General features: G+C 38.2%; 1 protein-coding gene across 1 annotated transcript; it reads right to left on the bottom strand.

The window, feature by feature from the left end:
* Window positions 1–1836: 1836 nt before the first annotated feature.
* LOC118278624 (phosphate carrier protein, mitochondrial-like) lies at window positions 1837–21769 on the bottom strand. The gene is made up of 9 exons (XM_050703724.1): window positions 21605–21769; window positions 18343–18448; window positions 14339–14441; window positions 7401–7570; window positions 6444–6605; window positions 4576–4755; window positions 3891–4028; window positions 3265–3396; window positions 1837–2665 (listed from the first exon to the last, which is right to left on the bottom strand). The coding sequence occupies exons 2-9, from the start codon at window positions 18442–18444 to the stop codon at window positions 2573–2575; spliced, it is 1080 nt and encodes a 359-aa protein (XP_050559681.1). The 5' UTR covers window positions 18445–18448; window positions 21605–21769; the 3' UTR covers window positions 1837–2572.
* Window positions 21770–21962: the final 193 nt, after the last annotated feature.

The following is a 21962-nucleotide window of genomic DNA, read 5'->3' as shown; positions in this document are numbered from 1 at the left end:
TTTGGCTTCCATCAATCTTATTCGTTGGTACTCATAGCTTAGCACTGCTGGAAACGGGGTCAGCTAAGCTACATATGTTTTTTGTATGGAAAAAAAAAAATCGCAACAATATTCGAGCTGCGCATATTCCTCACACAGCTACTTTGCGGTACATCTTCGTAGCACATCTTTCCCGCACAGCTACATAACGAGGTATAGTATTAGTAGATCATCGTACATTTACATCTTCGTAGCAAACTACATAACACATATCTGGTGGAAAAGCAACCTAAGACCCTTGATATCCAAGCTATCAGCTGCTTACAACAAAACATTACCAAACCATACTCCCATTAAAATAAAATAAAACCGTCTTTAAAAAACAGAACAAAAACATCTTTAAAATAAAACAACACTACGCGTCGCCACGCGTTCCCACTATGACGTCATAATACACTGACGTTGGTGACGTCACGCTCGCTCGGCGCTCGACGTCACGCTGAGTCGCGCGTGCCACTAACGACGGTCGCGTGCCCATAGTACGTAAGTATATTGTTTTTAACATATTTTTTTCTAATCATTAGTGTGAAAGTCAATGGCTTAGAATAATTTCTTTGTGTGGTTCATGTGTATTGAGCTTTGATTTTTGACTGCCCCTATGTTTTGTGGGGTTTGGTCTCTGAAGTCTGATTGCGTGGACAAATTGGTGATTTTGAACACGGTTTTATAAAGTCGTTGTGTATCGTCGGTTCACATCTGACGATTGACCGTTCACACTCAACCGATGATTCGTCGATTACGTTGAGTGTGAACGGTCAATTGTTTTTCTATACATTTGTCTGTTCTGGCGTTACGCGACCGATGATACGCGACGCGACGCCGACGTCGTCGTAAAGTCGTCAAATCTAGATGACTAATTTCTATTTTAATGTATATTAATTTTTAAACATTGTTTTTTTCACACACAACACATGTTTTTTTTTTCGAAGATATCGATTTGTAATATCGCAGGACGTCACCTCTAGGTACGCGTCTAATAATATTTAGATAGATAATTAATTTTCATACCCCATCATCATCCTCTTATCAATACCCGTCTAAACAAGAAATACTAAAAACAAAATAAAATAAACATTCAAGGGGGGCTCCCATACACACAGCATAGTTGATTGTAATGCCATTTGATATTACTAACGCCATCTACACTTGAATATCAGACTTACATATATTATAAGATACATTTGTTTGTCTTAATAGTTCAGAGTAAATCTGCAAGATGGCGCTATTACCAACGTATTACAAATTACAGTCGTACTAATAAAATACAGCGTTGGACTAAACTGCTGTAATAGTAAGTACCTATTATAATACGAATTGTGAGTTTGTGTGTATAATTGCTAATCAATCACATCAAAACGGCTGAAGGAATCGGGATGAAATTTGGAACAGGGATACATGGTTTTTTTGTTTTTGAAGTGGCAAAATCATCCAATGACTTAGCGAGCGACAGTGTCAGACTCTTACTAAGTAAAAACCACCCCGTTCCTACTCCTGCTTGTCGAGCCGGAGCCCCGGTAAACCCGCTAGGTAGTCCGCAGCTCCGGATCAGGCATCAGCCCTACTGGGCCCCATCTGTGGTGGTCTGGTTCTTTAAGGCGCTCGCGAAACGCGACGTGCCGTACAGTGTCGTGGCTTGAACCAATGCCGTAATGCTATGTACGGGAATCGAACCCGCTACACGTTGCGCGGCAGCCAGATGACTTAATAAATCATTATTTTCTTACCTGCTTACTAAATAACTTGACTAATCATTAGTCACAATTAGGTATACAAAAGAAAATAAACACAAAACAGCTATAAGGTTTAAAATAAAAATATTTTATTTTCCAAAAAAAAAAATAATTTAACATGATCATTTATTTCACTTATATATTATACTGTATGTAAGTTGGTTAACATTATGTCACTACATTAATTATTTTATTTTATTTGTTTTTTCTTTAAATAAAAATAAAACAACATACTGCTGTGGCGGTGTTTTTGGAACTAACATCGCGCGCCGACCATAATATCGATTTAATATCAGTTTAAAAGACAGCTTTAAGAAAATTGCCTAGCTCCTCACGTGGGGTGTCACATACCCGAAGCATTAGAACATTTATAATCGTTTACATCAACCTATCCTACATTTTAAACGAACCCCTAGACCAAATTAAGTGACATTTACCGACATTTTAGTTTACACCGATCGATAAGTGTCACCTAAACAAGTAAGGGATCAGTTTAAGTGCCCCCTCACACTAAGTAACTTAGTTAAGAGGTAGTTTAGGAGTAAGTTGATTAAAACGGCCATAACTGTTCTATACAACCTGCTGAAACATCAAAAAAGCATATTTCTCGACGTTCCTAACGAATATTTCTTCCCATCCTAACGAATATTCCTTCCCATTCTAACGAATATTCCTTTCCTTACCATTCCCAGCTGTTTACCAAAACAAATTGTTACCTATTCTCATTACAATAAGGTCTAAAATCGCTGTCTACATGTGAGTAAGGCGCGCTATGTACATATACTACTTATATACTAGTTGCTTCACTTGGATTTCCCCGCTTCCTCAGCCTCAAGTCGTTTGCGCATGGACTCGGGCATCTCAGCTGGTGGGGGGCGAGGCATACGGAGCCATACCTGTGGGGGGGAGAAGAGATTTAAGTCTTATGTCTAAAGATAAAGGGTTGATTTTAATTTGAGTGCAATTTTTCTCATAAATTTTTATCTGTCCACACTTTCATTTTCGGTAGGAACAATTGGTTGTGTTAATAATCATTGAAAAAGATTTTAATCCCCGAAGGGGTAGGCAGAGGTGCACATTACGGCACGTAATGCCGCTATACAATGTACACGCACTTTTCACAATTTGTGTTATAAGTCCCATGTAATAGAGGGTGAGCCTATTGCCATATACTGGGCACAATTCCAAACTCAGTGCTACTACTGAGATTTTTTTCTCAAAAAAACCCAGTATAACTTTGCCCGACCCATGAATCGAACCGGAGACCCCTTGTCTTAACTTGTAACCACTCGACCAACGAGCCGAAATTTTAACCAAAAAAAAGCCCAGTATAACTTTGCCCGACCCGAAAATCAAACCCGAGACCCCTTGTCTCAACTTGCAACCACTCGACCAACGAGGCACCTTTGACAATCAAGATCATAACCTAGGTATAAGACATTATGACCATTAAGTTATTATATCACCTAGGATTAAGCAATAAGGTTCAATTTACCTTGACAGCATCGTAGATGAACCATTGCAGGGCGGTGAGGGTACCAATCATCACAATCCTGGGGCCGAGACCCTTCCATACTCCGGCCCAGCCGAGCTTGCCCATGATGCCACCGACCGTGGCAGTCTTGTCCTGGAATTAAAAAGCAAAATAATATTAGAAACTAGCAAAAACCCAGCGAACACCGTTTCGCCACCAATGACTCTCCCAATTATTCTGTTTTTCTCATAAATCTTTTCTGAATTTTCTTTGCTATAAACCTCACGAGACCTTTCCAACGAATACAAAACCGTGGAAATCGGTTCGTGCGTTCTGGAGTTATAGCGTCAGGAAGGAAAACCTGACTTATTTTCACTTCACTTCACATCACATCACATTCACTCGGGCTTTGAAGACACCCAAGTTATACCCATCAGGAAACACAGACTCCGGCAAGGAGTTCCACTCCCTAGCAGTTCGCACAAGGAAGCTTGAAGCGAAGCGCGAGTGGGTGGGATATCCACCATGAAACAGTGACGCCTCGCGGATTGTCTTGTGGTTCGATGATGGAAAGGACTAGGAGGAATCAAGTTGTGCAATTCTCCCGCACTCGCCGAAATAAATAAATGTCCAAAAGGAAAGCTTACCTGGTTCAGTTTAGATACGACGGTGTCAGCAGGGTGGGAGACGATGGCGCAGAACACACCGGCGATGTAACCGGCCGCGAATGTAACAACCAACTGCTCGCCCTTCGTGCACTGCTCGCGGGGCTTGGGCACCACGTACTACGGACGAGAATAAGAAAATTATAGAATTAGTTAAAAAAAACAATGTCACGCCTTTTGTCGTCGAAGATTTTCTCATTAATTTTATCTGTCCACACTTTCATTTCGGTAGGAACAATTGGTTAGTTATAATAATCATTGAATTTTTTCATACCTAATACTTAATTTACCGTCATCCCCTATATCTCCGAAGGGGTGCCGACCCCTTCGGAGATAGAAGGGGTATACAATGTACACCCACTTTTGACCCTTTATGTTATAAGTCCCATACAATATTGAGCCTATTGCCATATACTGGACACAATTCCACACTCCGTGCTACCACTGGGTAATTTTCGAAAAACCGAAAAAAGCCCAGCAATAGCAGCAGGGTCCGGCAAAGCCGACCCGGGAATCGAACCCGACACCCTTTGTCCGGCAAATCGCACTTGCAACTCGACCAACGAGGCAGTCAAGGAAGTAATGCTTTAATTTTTTTTTAATAATTGAATCCAAGACCTCTTGTACTAGTCAAAGCATTAAAAAAAAAAAAACTAAATTCTTTTACCTTGTACAACAATTCCAGGGTCTTCTCGAAGCAGGCGAACTTCATCATGGTGTAGGGGATCTGCCTACCCCACAGGGGGGCCAGCCCCTTGTAGAAGGTACCGTACCCCTCATTCTGGACCATCTTGGGCCAAGCCTCACGGAGGGTGCTGGCAAAACCAGGCATGGTCTGGATCCTCACCTGCGAAGGAAGTTTTACAACATTTTAATAAAATTATAGTAACTGCTACACATTTTTAATTATAGCAATATTTTTTACAGTAAACATACTACGAAAAACACATAAGAGACCATCCATAAATTACATCACATGTTTTTTGACAATTGGTAACATTTCCGAGACACCCCTTCCCCACTTTTTTTGAGGCGGGAATCATCCAATGACTTCTCCCGCCCTAGGCGAGGCGAGAGGGAGTGTCAGAGTCTTACTGACTAAAAATACCCCATTCCTACTCCTGATTGTCGAGCCGGAGCCCTGGTAAACCCGCTAGGTAGTCCGCAGCTTTGGATCCCCTTCCCTAGTGTGACGTCACATTTTATAATTTCACATCAAGTTTTTTTGAGTTTTAAGATACATAGTTTCAAGTTCGCGTTTCAACAGTTAGATTATAATAATTGAAATGTGACGTCACGAAATTTAAGATCCCTCCCGCCGCCTTGTCACATAAAGTCACTCTTCGTCGACCCCCCCTCCCCCTTAAAGTGTGACGTAATTAATGGATGGCCCCTTAAAGATATTTTCATAGTATATTTTCATATGTCGGTCGTGTAAAAGCCCTCAGATCTCATAATCTCTTGGTCACCGGGCACCTCCGTGCGCGGCCGGCCACGCTGCAGTCGCAGGGCGCCGCAACGACACGGCGCCGACACGGACACGCTACGGTCTCCCTCAAGCGCAGTTCTTTCGTCATCGGGCATATTTAAAACCAGTATAAACTGACCGTAGATGGATAGGTGATAAACAACGGATCGCCTGATGGTAAGCAATTGGCACTGCTCATAGCAACACCATAGGAGTTACAAATGTGGCTACCGTCTTTTCGCTCACCAAATAGCGCAAATGTAGCGAGAGGATTTTTTATCCAATCACAACAGCTATCATTATATTGAATATCCAATGATGTGACACTAGCTAATTCCCTATTGGACGAAGAATAAGATGTTCACACTAGCTCCATATGTACGCTTAGTATTAGTATTATGATTGGTTGGTTTATTAGAGCCGGCCAATCAGAGCGCCGAACGCGCTTTCGTTTCGATTATTTTAAATGTAAAGCCAACTCGTACTAAGGGTCCTAATAAGCAAAAATACAGTAATCAACAATGTGTTACCTGCCTTATAGGAATTTTATAACAATAATTTCAAGAAGAAGCCTCGACCAACACCTGATTAGGCTAACGTTAGATGGTTGGATCAAGAGCCTGATGCAGAAGGCAGTACTTCTGGACACGGCGCGTATTGTCCGGAAATTCCTCTCTCTTGAGTCCTGACCACCGGTAGCTTGGATTTATCCCGTTACTGGTGGGCTACTGCTTTTTATATTCTTAAATGTTTCTTATTTCTATCAAAATAATGTATAGTTGTCGTACGGCAATGCGTCATCGATACATGGTGGATATCCCATCTACACGCACAAAACGTTTCGGGAATACATTCATCATACGTACAGCTAAGGAATGGAATTCCCTGCCGGAGTCTGTGTTTTCTGAAGGCTACAACCCTGGAATCTTTAAGTCGAGAGTGAATAGGTTACTTCTAGGTAAGTGCGCTCCATCGTCGACCGCATCGTCGCTTCCCATCAGGTGAGATAGTGGTCAAGCGTGAACCTATAGTTAATATAAAAATATATATATATATATATAATTTACCTTAGCGGCTTCCAAGGGTGATAGAGCGATATCTGCGAAGAATTCGGCTGTGGCTGAAGCGGCGAGGTACACTCCCGTACGGTAGGTGTACGCCGTCTCCTCGTCCAGAAGACCACTGTAGGTCACTTTGAAGACTTCATACAGACCGAATTTGCAAAGACCCTGTGGGAGACAGAGAGAGATATATTTAGAAGGTATAATTATACATGTGTTGGAAAGAGACAGATAAACTTTGTCGCTCATAAAAATGATGTCTTCAGTTGTTTTCAGTAGGAACAATTGGATATTTGGTTTAATCATTGTGAAGAGAGTTATAATAATTAGAATATATAAGTTTTATTTATTAATCCTTCTTGTAGAACAGTTACACTTTTTATACAACAGAATCTACAGTAGATAGAACAATAAAAACACCGAAACATTGAAGTCCGGCGCGTCCCAGGGACATGAATGACTGTCTTGGATCCCGCAACGAAATAAATCAGAAGATAATTATTTATTTATTTTTCTATTTATATATGTTTTATTGTACACATTTAAGTAGCCTAGGTTATATTAATTTTAAGTAGTACCTATGTGTACAATAGGCGGTCTTATCACCCAAATGTGATTTTTTCCAGACAACCTTTGGATGGAATATTTTTATAAAAAAAAATGTCATTTTTTTATTAAATAAGCAGATAGTATAGAGGAAAAAAATTTGACTGCACGGTTGGCGCGGTGGCTGGGCAACTGGCTGCCGTCCAACATGTCGCGGGTTCGATTCCCGCACGGAACAACTCTTTGTGTGATCCACAGATTGTTGTTCCTGTTTGAGTGTCATGTACATGTGAAATTGTATGTTTGTAAACGCACCCACGACACAGGAGAAAATCCTAAAGTGGGGCAACATTTAAAAAAAAAATGAAACAGTGTTTACTAAGACTAAGCTATCAGAATCTTCAGTCTGATTCCTACCTGGAGTGAATATCCGATGAAGGTAGGTGCCCATCCCTTGGCCAGTCCTCGCATGCCCTCCTCAGCCACGGAGACCTTGAAGCCATTGACCACGTTCTTGTACTTGTCAGGGTCTACCTGGAGACGGCACTTCACCAGATCCAGGGGCACTACAGCTGTGTGGGTGATACCTGCAAGAAAAAAGGATTTTATTATATGATTTGGGACAAGCCCGCCACAACCTCCCATACCGCTGCAACTCCTGTAAGCCAGGATCTACAGTAGATACAACCATGAAAACACCGGAACATTGAAGTCCGGCGCGTCCCAGGGACATGAATGACTGTCTTCGATCCCGCAACGAAACAAATCAGAAGATGTTATTAGAGGAGAAGAAAAAAGAAAACGATAGTTTCCACTTCCCTGGGTGAATTTAATGTCATTAATTATTAAATGATTTGTTGAGGTTTAGCAACACTGAAACTAAAGTAGTTGTTTGTTTTAGCTGCTGTTGGTCAGTATGAGCAAGGGGTTTTGGGTTCGACTCCCGGGATTACCTGAGATAATAATATGTATCTAGATGTACATTAACTATTATAGTTTGTGAACGACACGGCTTTACACAAACTTTGGTTGATTTTCATGCGTTATTTTTTTTTATTTTTACGTTTCATAAGTTTTTAAACTGACATGGTCACTAACACTATAATTAGAACTTATGACGGGATATTTACCATGTTTATTGAATTTGGTGAGTTTCCGATATTTCGGCACTGTTGCAAGCGCCATGATCACGGATTATTCAGTTAATCCGTGATCATGGCGCTTGCAATAAACATGGTAAATATCCCGTCATAAGTTCTAATTATAGTTTACGTTTCAACTTTTCAAGTATGACTGATTCCGGAGCTGCGGACTGCCTAGCGGGTTACCAGGGCTCCGGTTTAAAAAACCAGGAGTAGGAACGGGGTGGTTTTTAGTCAGTAAAAGTCTGACTCTCCCGTCAAGGTGGGAGAAGTCACTGGATGACCTTTCCCCCTCAAAAAAAAAGTGTTTGAACTCATTTAACACATTGAACGCCGTGGTGGTCACCGGTGACCGACGTTAGCGGAAGATTTGCCTTCAACATTTTCTATTGGCAGTCAAAGACTTAAATAAATGCTATGATTTTGTCCTCCAAACATCTTAACATCATGTATAGTTTTAGATTTTGTATACCTAGTTAGATATTTTTCAAAATAAAATTTTCTGTGTTTGACTTTCGTTAATCTTTAGGTTATCATTTCAATGGAGCACGTGACGGCAATCATTCATTTTGATAACGAAACTTAATCACTATCTGCAGTTACGTAATGAGTAGAAAAATGTGTCAGTATTACTTTATGTACTTAGGAAAGACATACAAATGAAATGAAGCTAATTTTACTGTAAAAAATACTAAAAACATGATTTTAATTATTCCTCCCTAAAAATATCCCTTAAATTCCTAACACCCAAAAGGCCAGTCGACGCTTGTAATGCCTCTGATGTTTCGGGTGTCCATGGGCGACAGCGATTGCTTACCATCAGGTGATCCATTTCAAAAGCATTACTTATCATAATTTAATCTGATAATCAATAATTACAAGTAAATTGGTAATTCATGATTTAAAGACAGTACATAAGTACCTACTTGATTAATTTAATGAAATAAACGCTTTACTGAACACCGCATCAAAATCGATTCAACCAAATATATATAGAAATATTCCACTTATAAAACAGACAATATGTAGGTATATCCCTAAGCTAGACTAGTAGAGAATACCATACGACATTAAGTTCGCCTTATGTACCACTATTTTATAGTATTGTGTACATTAAAGATTAAATAGATAAATATATATCTATATTTTTTCATGGAATAGGTGGCAAACGAGCAAACGAGTCACCTGATGGTGAACGATCAGCGTCGCCCATGGACACCTGCAACACCAGAGGAGTCACAGGTGCGTTGCCGGCCTTTTAAAGATGAGTATGCTCTTTTTTGAAGGTTTAAGGTCGTATCGATTCGGAAATATCGCCGACGATATATAATTATGATGTCCATATACAAAGTGCATAATATCACATAGCAACATTTCCGTACATTCCAAAAACGTGTGACGTCATTCAACAATGTTGGGCTAACGCCAAAACAATCCTACTACATTTTGGTCACGAGACTTGGGGCCAATGTTGGACCAAACATACATACAGTATGGAGATCACTCATATGACTTAAATGAAACTACAAGTACTACTAGTCCACAGAAGCATAATACAACTTAATATTTAACGAACGAACGACAGCTATGTCTGCTTGTTTCAAATTATTTTTAAAGAAACCAAAGAGCGTTTGATCTGATTTAAGAAACGTGAAAACGAAAATCTGAATTGCAATTGAATCGAAAATCAAAATAAATTATTAAATTAATCAAGTATTAAATTCTATATGAACAGATCCATGTTCTTTGACCACAGAAGAGCTGTAATGTTGTAGGTTGTCAAGGAATGTTACGGACATGTGCCGCGGCTGTTATAATGCCGTATTTATAAAGAGTGTTCAAATTAGCTCAAAGAGAAAGAAATAATGCACTTTTTGGCTTACCTCATTTTTTCGTATATTTTCAGCCAAGATGATAACAAATATATGGTTTAAATCTATACTAATATTATAAAGCTGAAGAGTTTGTTTGTTTGAACGCACTAATCTCCGGAACTACTAGTCCGATTTGAATAATTCTTTTTGTGTTGAATAATGCATTTATCGAGGAAGGCTAGACGCTATAAAACATCACGCTATGCCCAATAGGAGCCAAGCAGAGCGGGTGAAACCGCGCGAAAGAAGCTAGTAACAAATATGTGGTTTAAATTAAGTCATAAGAGGTCTCCCTATACGGTATGTTTGCTTGCATTCTGTATGATAAGTTACTACATCCCACGTGTTTGTTTATAACCTTTGACTGGCTGGCTGACTGACTGACTGATAGTGCGATCTCCGGGTCGAGTAAAGTATTATTCAGATTTTCGATTATTAGTCATCATAGTAAACTGTGTGGTAATGACAAAGACATGACAGGATACTTTTGTCACCACCCCTACGCTTCCCATGGGTGTCATATCTATACATATAATAAAATACCTGAATAAAAGTAACATATTTGACAGAGATTGGTCAGTAAAGTAGCGCTCTTTAATAAACCTTTTTGAAGAGGGGGGTGGGAATCATTAAATGCCTTCTCCCGAACAGGGTGAAGCGACAGGGACATGCTGGGTACGTGGCTGCCGTGCAACGTGTAGCAAGCTAGATTTCCGCACGGAGCAACTCTTTATAGGTTCAATGAACATAATGTGTAAGTGAACTTGTATGTTTGTTAATGCACCCACGACCCAGGAGAAAATCCTAGTGTGAGGCAGTTTTTTTTAATCAGCCAGTAGTTATTGAGACTAGTCGTCAATCGACACAGTGACACAGAGATAGCATAAATAAACAGAGATGTGATAAGTATTACGTCATTCACACATTATGAAGTGCTAAACGATGTCTCATTATTGGCCTAGCTTTTGCCAGCTCTGGAGCTGCGGACTACCTAGCGGGTTTACCGAGGCTCCGGCTCAAAAAGCAGGAGTAGGAACGGGGTGGTTTTCACTCAGTAAGAGTCTGACACTCCCTTTCGACTCGCCTAAGGCGACAGAAGTCATTGGATGATTTTCGCCCCTCAACAAAAACCTTCTGCCAGTGACTTCCCCCGCATTCTCACGGGATCAAAGCGTTTCAAAGTGTAGCTTTGAGTGGAAAAATGTCTTCGAAAGTCAAAAAAGATAAAAAAATTATAAAAATCTCATTTTTATTATATCCATTTCAAATCTTATAATCATAAAATCACTGATTTCATTTTATAATCTGTATAAAAGTTAACATTTTCGCGCCAATCTTAAGCACAGATTATAAATAAATCAGCTGTTAACACGGCTCTACTTTATCTATGGGTAGGGCGACCATTCATCCATTATATTTTACTTGATTAGAATAATAATGAAATATCAAGATTATTTTTACAAGCAGTAGGGAGGTACGAATGCACAGTTATTGTAAGTGTCAATATAATAATTTCAAGAAACCCATAGTAGAAAGCATGAATCAAATACAAAGAGCTTATAACCAATACTAAAAACTCTGCTCTTCTCTCCGAGCCGCTCTGTGTGAACGGTCCCTTACTCATTGAGATACATCGACCAGCTTATCATGACCTCGTTTGTATGATCTTTCTGTACATCCAACGGTCACCTTATACTGGTTTAATAGTCGTGTCAACCTCCACTCATCAACAATTCAACATTGATACTCTATTTTGTCAAAATTCCTCAATGGATTCTTAACTTTATTGCTCTTGTAATAGAATTAGAAATCTAACTATGTCTACATACATTGTATTGTATGTGTACTACCCGACATTGATACTACAATGACCCTTGGCTAACGGCCACATACATCCACCTTGACAGCTGTTCCTATTTAAAGATACAAAACAAAAAATAAAACGTTATAGGTATTTTTAAATGGGAATTTTAAATGTAACCACTTTGGTCTAGTGGCATACTTTTCTGTGGCGCCACTTTTGACATCAAGAAGGTATGATGAAGAGATACTATTTAACCTAAACCAGGGCAGTGGTGAACATTGTAACACTCAGATTTTAACCGACTTCCAAAAAAGGAGGTTCTCATTTTGACCTGTATGCAAGTATGTATGTATATTGTGTATGTTTGTACGCGATTATCTCGCGTTTGGCTGAACCGATTTCGATGCGAACCGATTTTCGTTTACCAGGGTTCTTGCTCAAAGAGCAGGACTAGTAACGGGGAGATCTTTAGTCGGTAAGAGTTTGACACACCCTCTCGCCTCACCCAAGGCGGGAGAAGTAATTAGACGATTATCACCCGTTAAAAAATAAGTCTCCTTGCTAGATAGTCTTTTTAACCAAATAAAACGTAGTTTTTAACTATCGTATGGCATTTATATCCATGTATGTTATATGAACTACAGTGCCCTCCAAAAGTTAGTTGAAATTAGTTCACCTTATCAATGATGTTATATATTTTCCAAAATACGCAGTTTCCATGAATGAACTGTTTACTATTTATGTTTGGATACACTATTCTAATACGTACAGTAGGGAATTCCCCGAAATTCATTTTGATTTCTTTCAAAATCTATGTTTATGTGTGCACTACTTGAATTGAGCGCGTCAAAAGTCAGTTGAAATAGCAAACTTTAAACGATATCCGATACTCTCGCGGTTTTAAATTCATTTATTATTATTGTTAGGGCAGTGTGCGTAGTTTAAATTTAATAATAAGATATTGTAAGGTGATTTGACTGTTTTTGAAATAATAATGGCTCCAAGGCGAAAATTAACTGTCGAAGAAAGAATAAAGATTGTGTATGAATACGAAAAAATTAAAAACTTTAGTGCTGTGGGAAAATTATTTAAAGTTAGTCCAGAAGGTGTCCGAAAAATAATAAAGAAAAGTTTAGAATGTCCTAGTCTTGCAGATAGGCCACGGTCGGGGCGTCCTAGGGCTACTACTTCTGTTGATGATCGACTAATAGTGCGGCAGTGTAAAATTATTCCCAAGATTGTGGTACGAGAGATCAAAGATCAGTTACAGGAAGCAGGGACCTCGGTTTCTGAAACTACTATCAGGCGACGCCTGCATGATGCTAATTTACGAGGTCACATTGCCAGAAAGAAACCTCTTTTAACATCGATCCATAAAAAACGAAGGTTGGAGTTCGCCCGCAAGTATTCGGATAAACCAATAGAATTTTGGAAGAGAGTAGTCTTTAGCGATGAATCGAAGTTCGAACTATTTGGAAATCGCCGTCGGCAAACTGTATGGCGCACAAGCAATGATAACTCTTACGACGACAAATACTTGCAGCCCACTGTGAAATACGGCGGTGGGAGTGTGATGGTTTGGGGGTGTTTTTCTTGGCATGGTGTGGGCCGACTGCAAGTAATTGAAGGCAAGATGACAGCACAGGTCTATTGTAATATTCTCCGTGACAATTTAAAACAATCTGCTGAAACAATGGGGTTAGGTCGGATTTTCAAGTTCCAACAAGACAACGATCCGAAGCATACAGCAAGGATAACTAAACCATATTTTGAAGATAACGAAGTGGATTTACTGGAATGGCCTTCGATGTCACCCGACCTTAACCCCATTGAACATTTATGGGATGAATTAGACCGCAGGATCCCTGTTTCCATAAGACGCAACAGGAATTTGTTTAAAAATAAAATTCTTGAAACATGGTCGATTATACCGGTCGAAACATTACAGAATCTTGTAGAATCAATGCCTAGACGACTTAAAGCAGTTCTACAGAATAATGGCGGTCATATAAAATATTAAAAGTTAAAATATTTGCAAAGACACAAGCCTTAAAATATTTTTTCAACAATTTCAACTAACTTTTGGTAACGTGATTTCATTGTTAATCTACATAAATTATAATTATAAAGTTTGTTATGATTCTCGTACTGACAGAAATATTCTAAATTGATTATATTTTAATAAATAATTCTTGAAGCCACGATTTTATTTGGTTTTATTATAATTTTCTCACATTTACTACATTATTGATCATTTCAACTAACTTTTGGAGGGCACTGTATATAGTATACTAGTTTAGTAATATACACATACATACATATCGACACGCCTTTAATCCCCGAAGGGGTAGGCAGAGTTGCACATTATGGCACGTAATGCCACTGAACAATGTACACCCACTTTTCCCAATTTTTGTTGAAGTCCCATGTAATAGGTGGTGAGCCTATTGCCATATACCGGGCACATTTCCAGACTCCGTGCTACTACTGAGAAATTATCTTAAATTTGTAATATAAAATACAATATTAACTTACCGCAGGACAGGATTCCTCCAAGCCCGCACAGGGCGAAGTACTTGGGGGAGGCGAACTCGCAGGAGTCGCCCTGCACCACGGCAGCGGCCGCCATACCGCTGGGCTGTGGGCAAAGTGCAACATTTCCACATTAATACAATACTTAGCCACCAATATTATAAAGCTTAATGTCTCGTTTGTTTAAACACGCTCCATACCACGCATCTTTCCGTATAAAAAACATAGCTTAGCTGACTCCGTTTCCACCAGTGTACTAATGAATATGATCGGTGGAAGCCAAACGTATCCACTACAACGTAGCATAGCACATCTCTGGTGGAAAAGCAGTCTTAACCGGGTATTAGGACAACCGCAGGAAGAGTAGAAGTGGTCTCCTAATGTACTTTACTAGGCAGTCATATTAAACACCCGTTTTTAAAAGGGGGGACAATCATCCAATGACTTCTCCCGTCTTGGGGGAGGCGAGAGGGAGTGTCAGACTCATACTGACTAAAAACCACCCCGTTCCTTCTTCTGCTTTTCGAGCCGGAGCCCCGGTAAACCCGCTAGGTAGTCTGCAGCTCCGGAATATTATAAAGCTTGAGATGTCTTGTTTGAACAGGCTTATCTCTTGAACTTGAAGGTTCTAATTGAAATTGTAGAGTAGAGAAGTAGTCACCTAATGTACTTTACTCGGCCATCATATTACATATACCTTACTATGTAATTGATAAGTAGGAATTGTTTTCTTTAAATGACGCATACTATTGATAACGAGTTTGTTGCTATGTAGCAGTACTTCGCACTATTTAGTGCAATTCATATCGAAGTTAGGTGCCATACTCAGTCATTTAATGGTTATTTAACCCAGTCTTTAGTCATTGTTTTCGGAACAAAATCGTTACTAAGGAATATTAAATGTCTCTATACGGTAGTTAGATAGCGGAGTTTTTTTGAGGGGTGATAATCATCCAATGACTTCTCCCGCCTTGGGTGACCCGCCGGAGCCCTGGCATCCCGTTAAGTCTCCCGCGGCTCCATATCGGGCATCTTGTAATATTTACATAATATGTTGCAAGAGGCTGTTCTATAATACAAACAATATCGCTCGCAATTCGTTAAATATTTTGTTTTTACAACTAAACTGTAAAGTATCTAAGAGTCAGAGTTATTGAAGTCTTAAAATAAGGGCAAAATAAGGAAAATACCATACAAAAACCTAGATTTCAATTGCACAAAAAGCCATTTTAAACCTTTTTCCAACGCCCTCAGCTCTCATAATCTATTGGTCATTGGGCACCTGTAGTCGCGCCAGATGCGCCAAGCCACGTTGCCGTGTTGCCACGACAAGACGACACTGTTGTATCGCCGACATGACGCCAACAACACGACTACCCCCCTCTGGCATGAGTTTTCATCATTGGGCGAGTTTAAAGGTCTAATTTTGTTAATAGATGAGTAATATCTATCTAACTTCCGCACTCAGTAATTTAATGATTACTTAAACTATTCCTTAGTATCGATATTGTATTGAAAACAATTGCTAAGGACTGGGTTAAGTAACCATTAAATGATTATGCGAACGGTGGTTAATGGCTATTACGATGTGACATTGCAAATAGCGATGTGTCAACCCGGTTTGCCAAACCGAATCAATTCGGGTTGAGGGCAACTCGCATCAAACCGAGCTACAGTCTATCCAACCCGGTTTAAGTTTGAAACCGCAATCGCATCAACTCGTGTCCAGTTCGAGTGAGAACGAATGCGATGCAATGCGAATAAGCTGATGCGGGCTGAACGCTCCGCCCGAATGAATAACAAACGGATCCGAGTTATCCCGAAACCGAATGAATGAATAAAAATATTGTAATTATTAACACATTTTTAGTCTCAATACCTGTACGATTACATTTTTTATTTACTGCAGCTGATTATTTTTCGTGATATCCTGAAACATAATTTTCAGAATAAACTACTTGATTAGTTTTACGGAAAGTCATCTGATTTTGTTCTAGATACATTTCTGTTACTATATAATAGGTATTGGTTTCTTTCTTATATCTTATAAATACTCATATGATTAATAATAAATAAACGCCTAATACAATGTTTTTCAGTCATCGATATTTTTTCCCATCCCTATTATCGTAATACGGTTTATAACTTATAACGGGGTTCATGAACGAATGAATGATGCCATACAGTACTGGATGATTCGGTTTGGTTGAATCGGTTTGTAATTCGGTTTGGGCAAAATTATGATTCGGTTTAACCGATTTGAAAAATTTACGGTTTGACCCATCACTAATTGCAAATCGGTTGTTCTGTATGAATATTGGCGCGAAAACTTTACATGTGTGATGCAGAATTGTTAGTCGTTTGACATAACGTGTTATCTGTCAGTGTCATAAATTATTATTTTTCTTTAATTTTTTTTTTTTTATACACTGGCCAATGTTAGTTTGAAAATGTTGCCAGTTCAATATTTTATTTTGTAATTTGACTTTTATTGTTGAGTTTGTTTCTAATTATGGAATTACTTGTGAGAGCGAGACGTCAAATGGAATACCGTAACAGAATAGATTATTTTACTGTAAAATAATCATGACGAATTTATTCATGAAAGCGCATTTGAATTTTAAACACATTTAACCTAAAAACATGGTGAGTAATATTTTAACTGAAAACGTAAAAATGTGGCCAAACGCAGACTTATCACAGTTAAAAAAAACTGAACAGTGCTCACTGAAGTAGCATCCATTCTCATTCCTAAAAACATTATTATCTACTTAAACGGTATGTTTGAGTCATTGCAAATTTTCGCAAAGTCATCGAGTCCTAATTATTAAAAAAAAAAAACACGTCCATCCCGAATTACGTGTCTTGTTTCAAATGAATGATTATGAACACACGTATATCAATTATTATGTTATCGGCTTACTCACGTAACTGTTTGACGAGGAACTCGACTAGTTTCAAGCCATGCTAGAGGCTCATATTCATAGCAGCCGTATTAGTAGCAGCGCGACAATCGCCGCGTCGTAAGTCGCGGAATGCTGCTCATGAATATGAGCCTCTAGCATGGCTTGAAACTAGTCGAGTTCCTCGTCAAACAGTTACGTGAGTAAGCCGATAACATAATAATTAATTTAGTATGTCTCACGAAAGTTACAACACGTGTATCAGTTAGGTATAGTTATATAGTTTAGCGCATGCGCCGTTAGTCTGTTTTCCAACTCCCGCACATGTAGACTCAGTATCTATTTATTATTTATCTCTGGTTCAAGTTCAAGTGCGGCATAATTGCTAAAGCTACAATAATTATATCGCGATATGGGAACGAAAATAAGTCATAATAAGCGGCTAGTTGGGTTTCTAGGACGATGTCGTGGTGGTCCGGAGGTTTGAGACGCCCGCTTCTCATGCATGATAGTGTGGGTTCGAAACCTACAAACGGTAAGTACCAATGTAACTTTTTCCGAGTTATATAACGGTGAAGGAAAACATCGTGAGGAAACCTGGGCTTATAACTCCTAATTATTATAAGTTTAAAATCGCCAACCCGCATTGAGCAAGCGATTAATGCTCAAACCTTCCCTGTGCGAGAAAATGCTTTGGTCAGGAGTGGCCACTTATAGGCTGTTGATGATGATGTCTCACGGACACGGATTTTTGTTTTATTACAACTTTTGTGAGACTTAATTAATTATTATGTTATCGGCTTCAACACGTAGCACGGTAGCAGCGCGACAGTCGCCGCGTAGTGTGTCGCGGAATGCTGCTCATGAATATGAGCCTCTTACATAACTCATGACGACTGACAGTGACAGATGACAGAAGCCGCACGTCATTAAAATCCTACATCGCACATGTGAAGTTTACAACTGCGTCCACTGATCCGCATCGTCAGCAATGTCTACAATGCGATGCGTGCTGATGACGTTGTACAGAATGCGTCCGATGGATGCTTGCCTTTAGAGAAGTTTAACTCTCCGTTCTCTAAATTAAAGTGTGTAGGAACTGACCTGTTCGATGGCCGGTGTGAGGTCTGTGGCTTGACACTGGGCAGGTGTCATCGGGCCACGGAATGGCGAGTTCCGCGCCAGGTCTACCAAGGACGAGAACATTATTCTGTAACAAAGTAATTTTGCTGTTAGTTGCTGTACAAGAAAATACTTAATAATTATAAATGTGAGACATGTGTATGTCTGTTACTCAATCATGTCAAAACGGCTGAAGGGATCAGGAGGAAATTTGGAACAGTCTGTTTCATACAAAATACAACTTGGGTGTCTTCAAGTCCTGAGTGAAAAGGTTGCTCATAGGTAGGCATGCTCCATTGTCGGATCACCAGGTGAGCTGGTGGCCAAACGCCATCCTATTATGTATTTAAAATTAAAAAAGAAAAACAGGGGTAGCTCATGATCAGTCTTAAAAGTTCAGTGGGTTTATGTATGGTATTATTTTGTATAAAACAAATAAAGGATTTTAAAATTATATTATTATTACATAAAAGACAGCTGGTTGACCAGCCATTACACCAGCTCTGCAGTCAAATTCAAATATTAAAAATAGACCTTGTACCTGATAAAATGAGAGAAATAAAGGAATATGGGAGAAGCCAAAATGTCCAAAAAGGTTTAACATAAACATGGCTTCTCTAAATTTTATTACCTGTATTACCACAGATTAATTAAGACTAATACTTTAATAAGCTCTATATATAGTCTATAGATAATTATAATTTATCATGTTTGCATTCATCCATCTATGTTACAATATACCTAAGTACTTTTATGGATGGAAAATTTTACCCCACTTAGGTCAGGGCTCACATAATTAGTGTAAAAGCTTGCAAAGTTACATCATTTTGTTTACTATTCCTGAAAAGAATAGCTTGAGACCAATGTCTGTATTAATATGGTGGAAAAAATTAAAATAAATTTAATGTAAATGATAGACACCAGCTACATACCAAAACTCAAACTTATCAAGTTAAAAAACCCCAATAATACTTTGCCCTACCACTAAAACCCAAGACTTTAGCACCAACTATTAAAGCTGACAAAATATAAGTCTAAGTCTCAAGTTATACAATCAATGTACTAAGTTGCTACAGCTGTATCGAAACTAGGTCGATCAATACCTACCATACTGCAAAGAGGATTGACCTCCAGGTAAAATTTTAGCTGAAAAATCATTCATATTTGCATAATAAGAACATTTCTAAGCAATTTTATTTATTTAAAGTTATCATTTCATAGATAATGTGTATAGTCTGTATTAAAAAAATTTAATTGTACATAGATAATAAATTAATGTTGACATTATTTCAGTTTTTTTTTTTTTGTTGAAGATCTTAATAATTATGTCTTTTGATATAGTTTTTTTGTTTAGTTTCTGAATAAAAGAATTTACCAATACATAAAAAACTTTTCAATAACTACATATAAATATCACTTGTAGATAACTAAGGTTTTGATTTCAGATAAGTAAGTAGATAAGAATGATTTGATTCTTTATATTAATAGAAATATGGTGCAAAGTGCATAATTTTATTAATAAAAGGGCAGACAGGAAATGCCAGAACCCTAACGTCTAACCCATGACGTAGACACTAAAAATACTTTCAAAAAATATTTAAGTTTAAATTTTATTTCAATTCTGTTCTCAACGTAATGAGTAGAATTACGAAACAGTGAAAATCAATGCCATTGTCACTACTGACAGCGAACAAATGAAGGTTAGGTAACGAAATTAAGATTCTCTTGTGTTTTACTACAGAAATAGGGTGCGTTGGGGTAACATCGGACGGATTTTCGAATAGTTGCAAGGATGTTGCAAAAACTTTAATATCTCAATTTTGGTACACAGTAGATTAATGAAAAATAGTGGAAACGAATAATGATTAAACACAGTGTAATTAAAAATTTAATTTATTTATAAATACTCAATACTTTTTGCTTTGCAAGCCTATAAAATCAGGACATTTTTTTTTTTAGTGTGATGACGATTTGGCCTTCATGGGGTAAGTTCGGATAACAATTTAAACTAATTTCTAGTGCTAGGAGCACAAGGTGTATGAAAGGAATGTAACCGATCTTTCCTGTACTTTAACATGACATCACAAAAATTTACCTAATACAACAAATATAGATGTTCCAAATTATTATTTCTATTTTTCGTTTAATTTGTCCGATCTTACCCTGCATACCAAATTTCAAAGAAATTGAGTTTCTCAAAGTTTAGATTTATCCACAAGCATTTTTGAAGTGACTGCATCTGCATATGAGAGTTCTTTATTATTTATTTGCTGCATGGCTAATTCCAGCGCTTCTTTTGTATAAGAAGTGGCCTGCGAAGAGGTTTGGGAGTATTTACGTGGCAACTGAAGGTTGGAAAATCAGCCCTAAGTAATTATTTAAAATTAAATTAAAATCATGTGTAACAAAAGTTTGACAATCACTGCCCATTTTCGAATAGGGATATTTTTGTCCTATCTTTACCCGACATGGGTAACACCGGATTTCAGCCTACAGAGGTAGGAGACAAATCTGGATTAGTTTTATCATATTATCATTGCTCAAAACTTAGTATTTAGGCAAAACCATGTCAAAATAAGCTATACTTTTGCTAAAATATGCAAATAAAAATGTAGGTGAAAGACCGGATAAACAAATATTTTATAAAATTTGCGTTTTTTCTAAAACGGCGCGGGTACACGTCTGTGTTGACCGGAGCGAGTGGTGGTCACCGCGGGGCGGGGCGGGACTTAATGACGTGCCACGCAATGTGATCAGCATTAAAAAATATTGCCAAATAAGTGAGATATTTGATTTGTACGTTCTTACCCCTCCGCCGATCTTACCCCAACGCACCTTAATTAGTTATTTCATATAATTTCTAAAAATTAATGACTAAAAAAATCACGACGAAATATCAAAATTCGTACGTAAGCATAGACTGCAGTCACTCTTTTTTTTTAATCGAATCAATACCGCTTAGAACCGGGCGAACGTCGGTTTCAGCCTACGAGATTTGGTAAATTAACACTTAATTGATGTACTGAATTGACAATGCTGGTAATTTCCATGAAAATTTAGAATATCAAAATAAGATATGGGGCAAGGTCACGTGCAAACATAATTTCATTAACGTTACGTAAGGGAAACACCACAGAATTATTATCCAGTATTGTCTGTAAAAGGTATTTTTTTAAGAAATTCTGAAAGAGAAACTCTAGGTAAACTATAAATGAGTAGTAAAATAATAGTTTTCATTACTTACATGTTTTAAATCCGATCGAAACTACTCAACACACCGTGAACACACCACACCGCGCCTGACGCACAGTGCTAAAGGAAACAGATGTGACAATGCCAGCGCCATAACGGATGTTACATAATCACGTGTAGTATTTTCGTATTGGCAACACTGATTCATAACTGTCATTCCTTGCAAAAAGTTCAGTATCCAATAATGAACTAGAGAATTTTTATTTCTTCGTTTATTTATATTGTAATGTAATGTAATGCTTCAGTTTATGTAAATCGATAAACTGCAGTTAATAGGATTTATTAACATAGATACAAGCACATATACAACCTTCAACTTCATGATAGTTTATCTTCTTAGATTATTTTGT

Source organism: Spodoptera frugiperda, chromosome 24 (genome assembly GCF_023101765.2).
Source record: "Spodoptera frugiperda isolate SF20-4 chromosome 24, AGI-APGP_CSIRO_Sfru_2.0, whole genome shotgun sequence".
Classification (NCBI taxonomy): Eukaryota; Metazoa; Arthropoda; class Insecta; order Lepidoptera; family Noctuidae; genus Spodoptera; species Spodoptera frugiperda.
This window is presented reverse-complemented; position numbering and strand designations above follow the sequence as displayed.

Excerpts from the sequence above, each read along its gene's own strand:
- LOC118278624 (XM_050703724.1), bottom strand. The coding sequence starts at position 18,444 with ATGTTCTCGTCCTTGGTAGACCTGGCGCGGAACTCGCCATTCCGTGGC. Across the intron at positions 4,756-6,443 it reads CACCCTTGGAAGCCGCTAAG|GTGAGGATCCAGACCATGCC; the intron begins GTAAATTATATA and ends CTTCCTTCGCAG. Across the intron at positions 3,397-3,890 it reads TCGTATCTAAACTGAACCAG|GACAAGACTGCCACGGTCGG; the intron begins GTAAGCTTTCCT and ends TTTTAATTCCAG.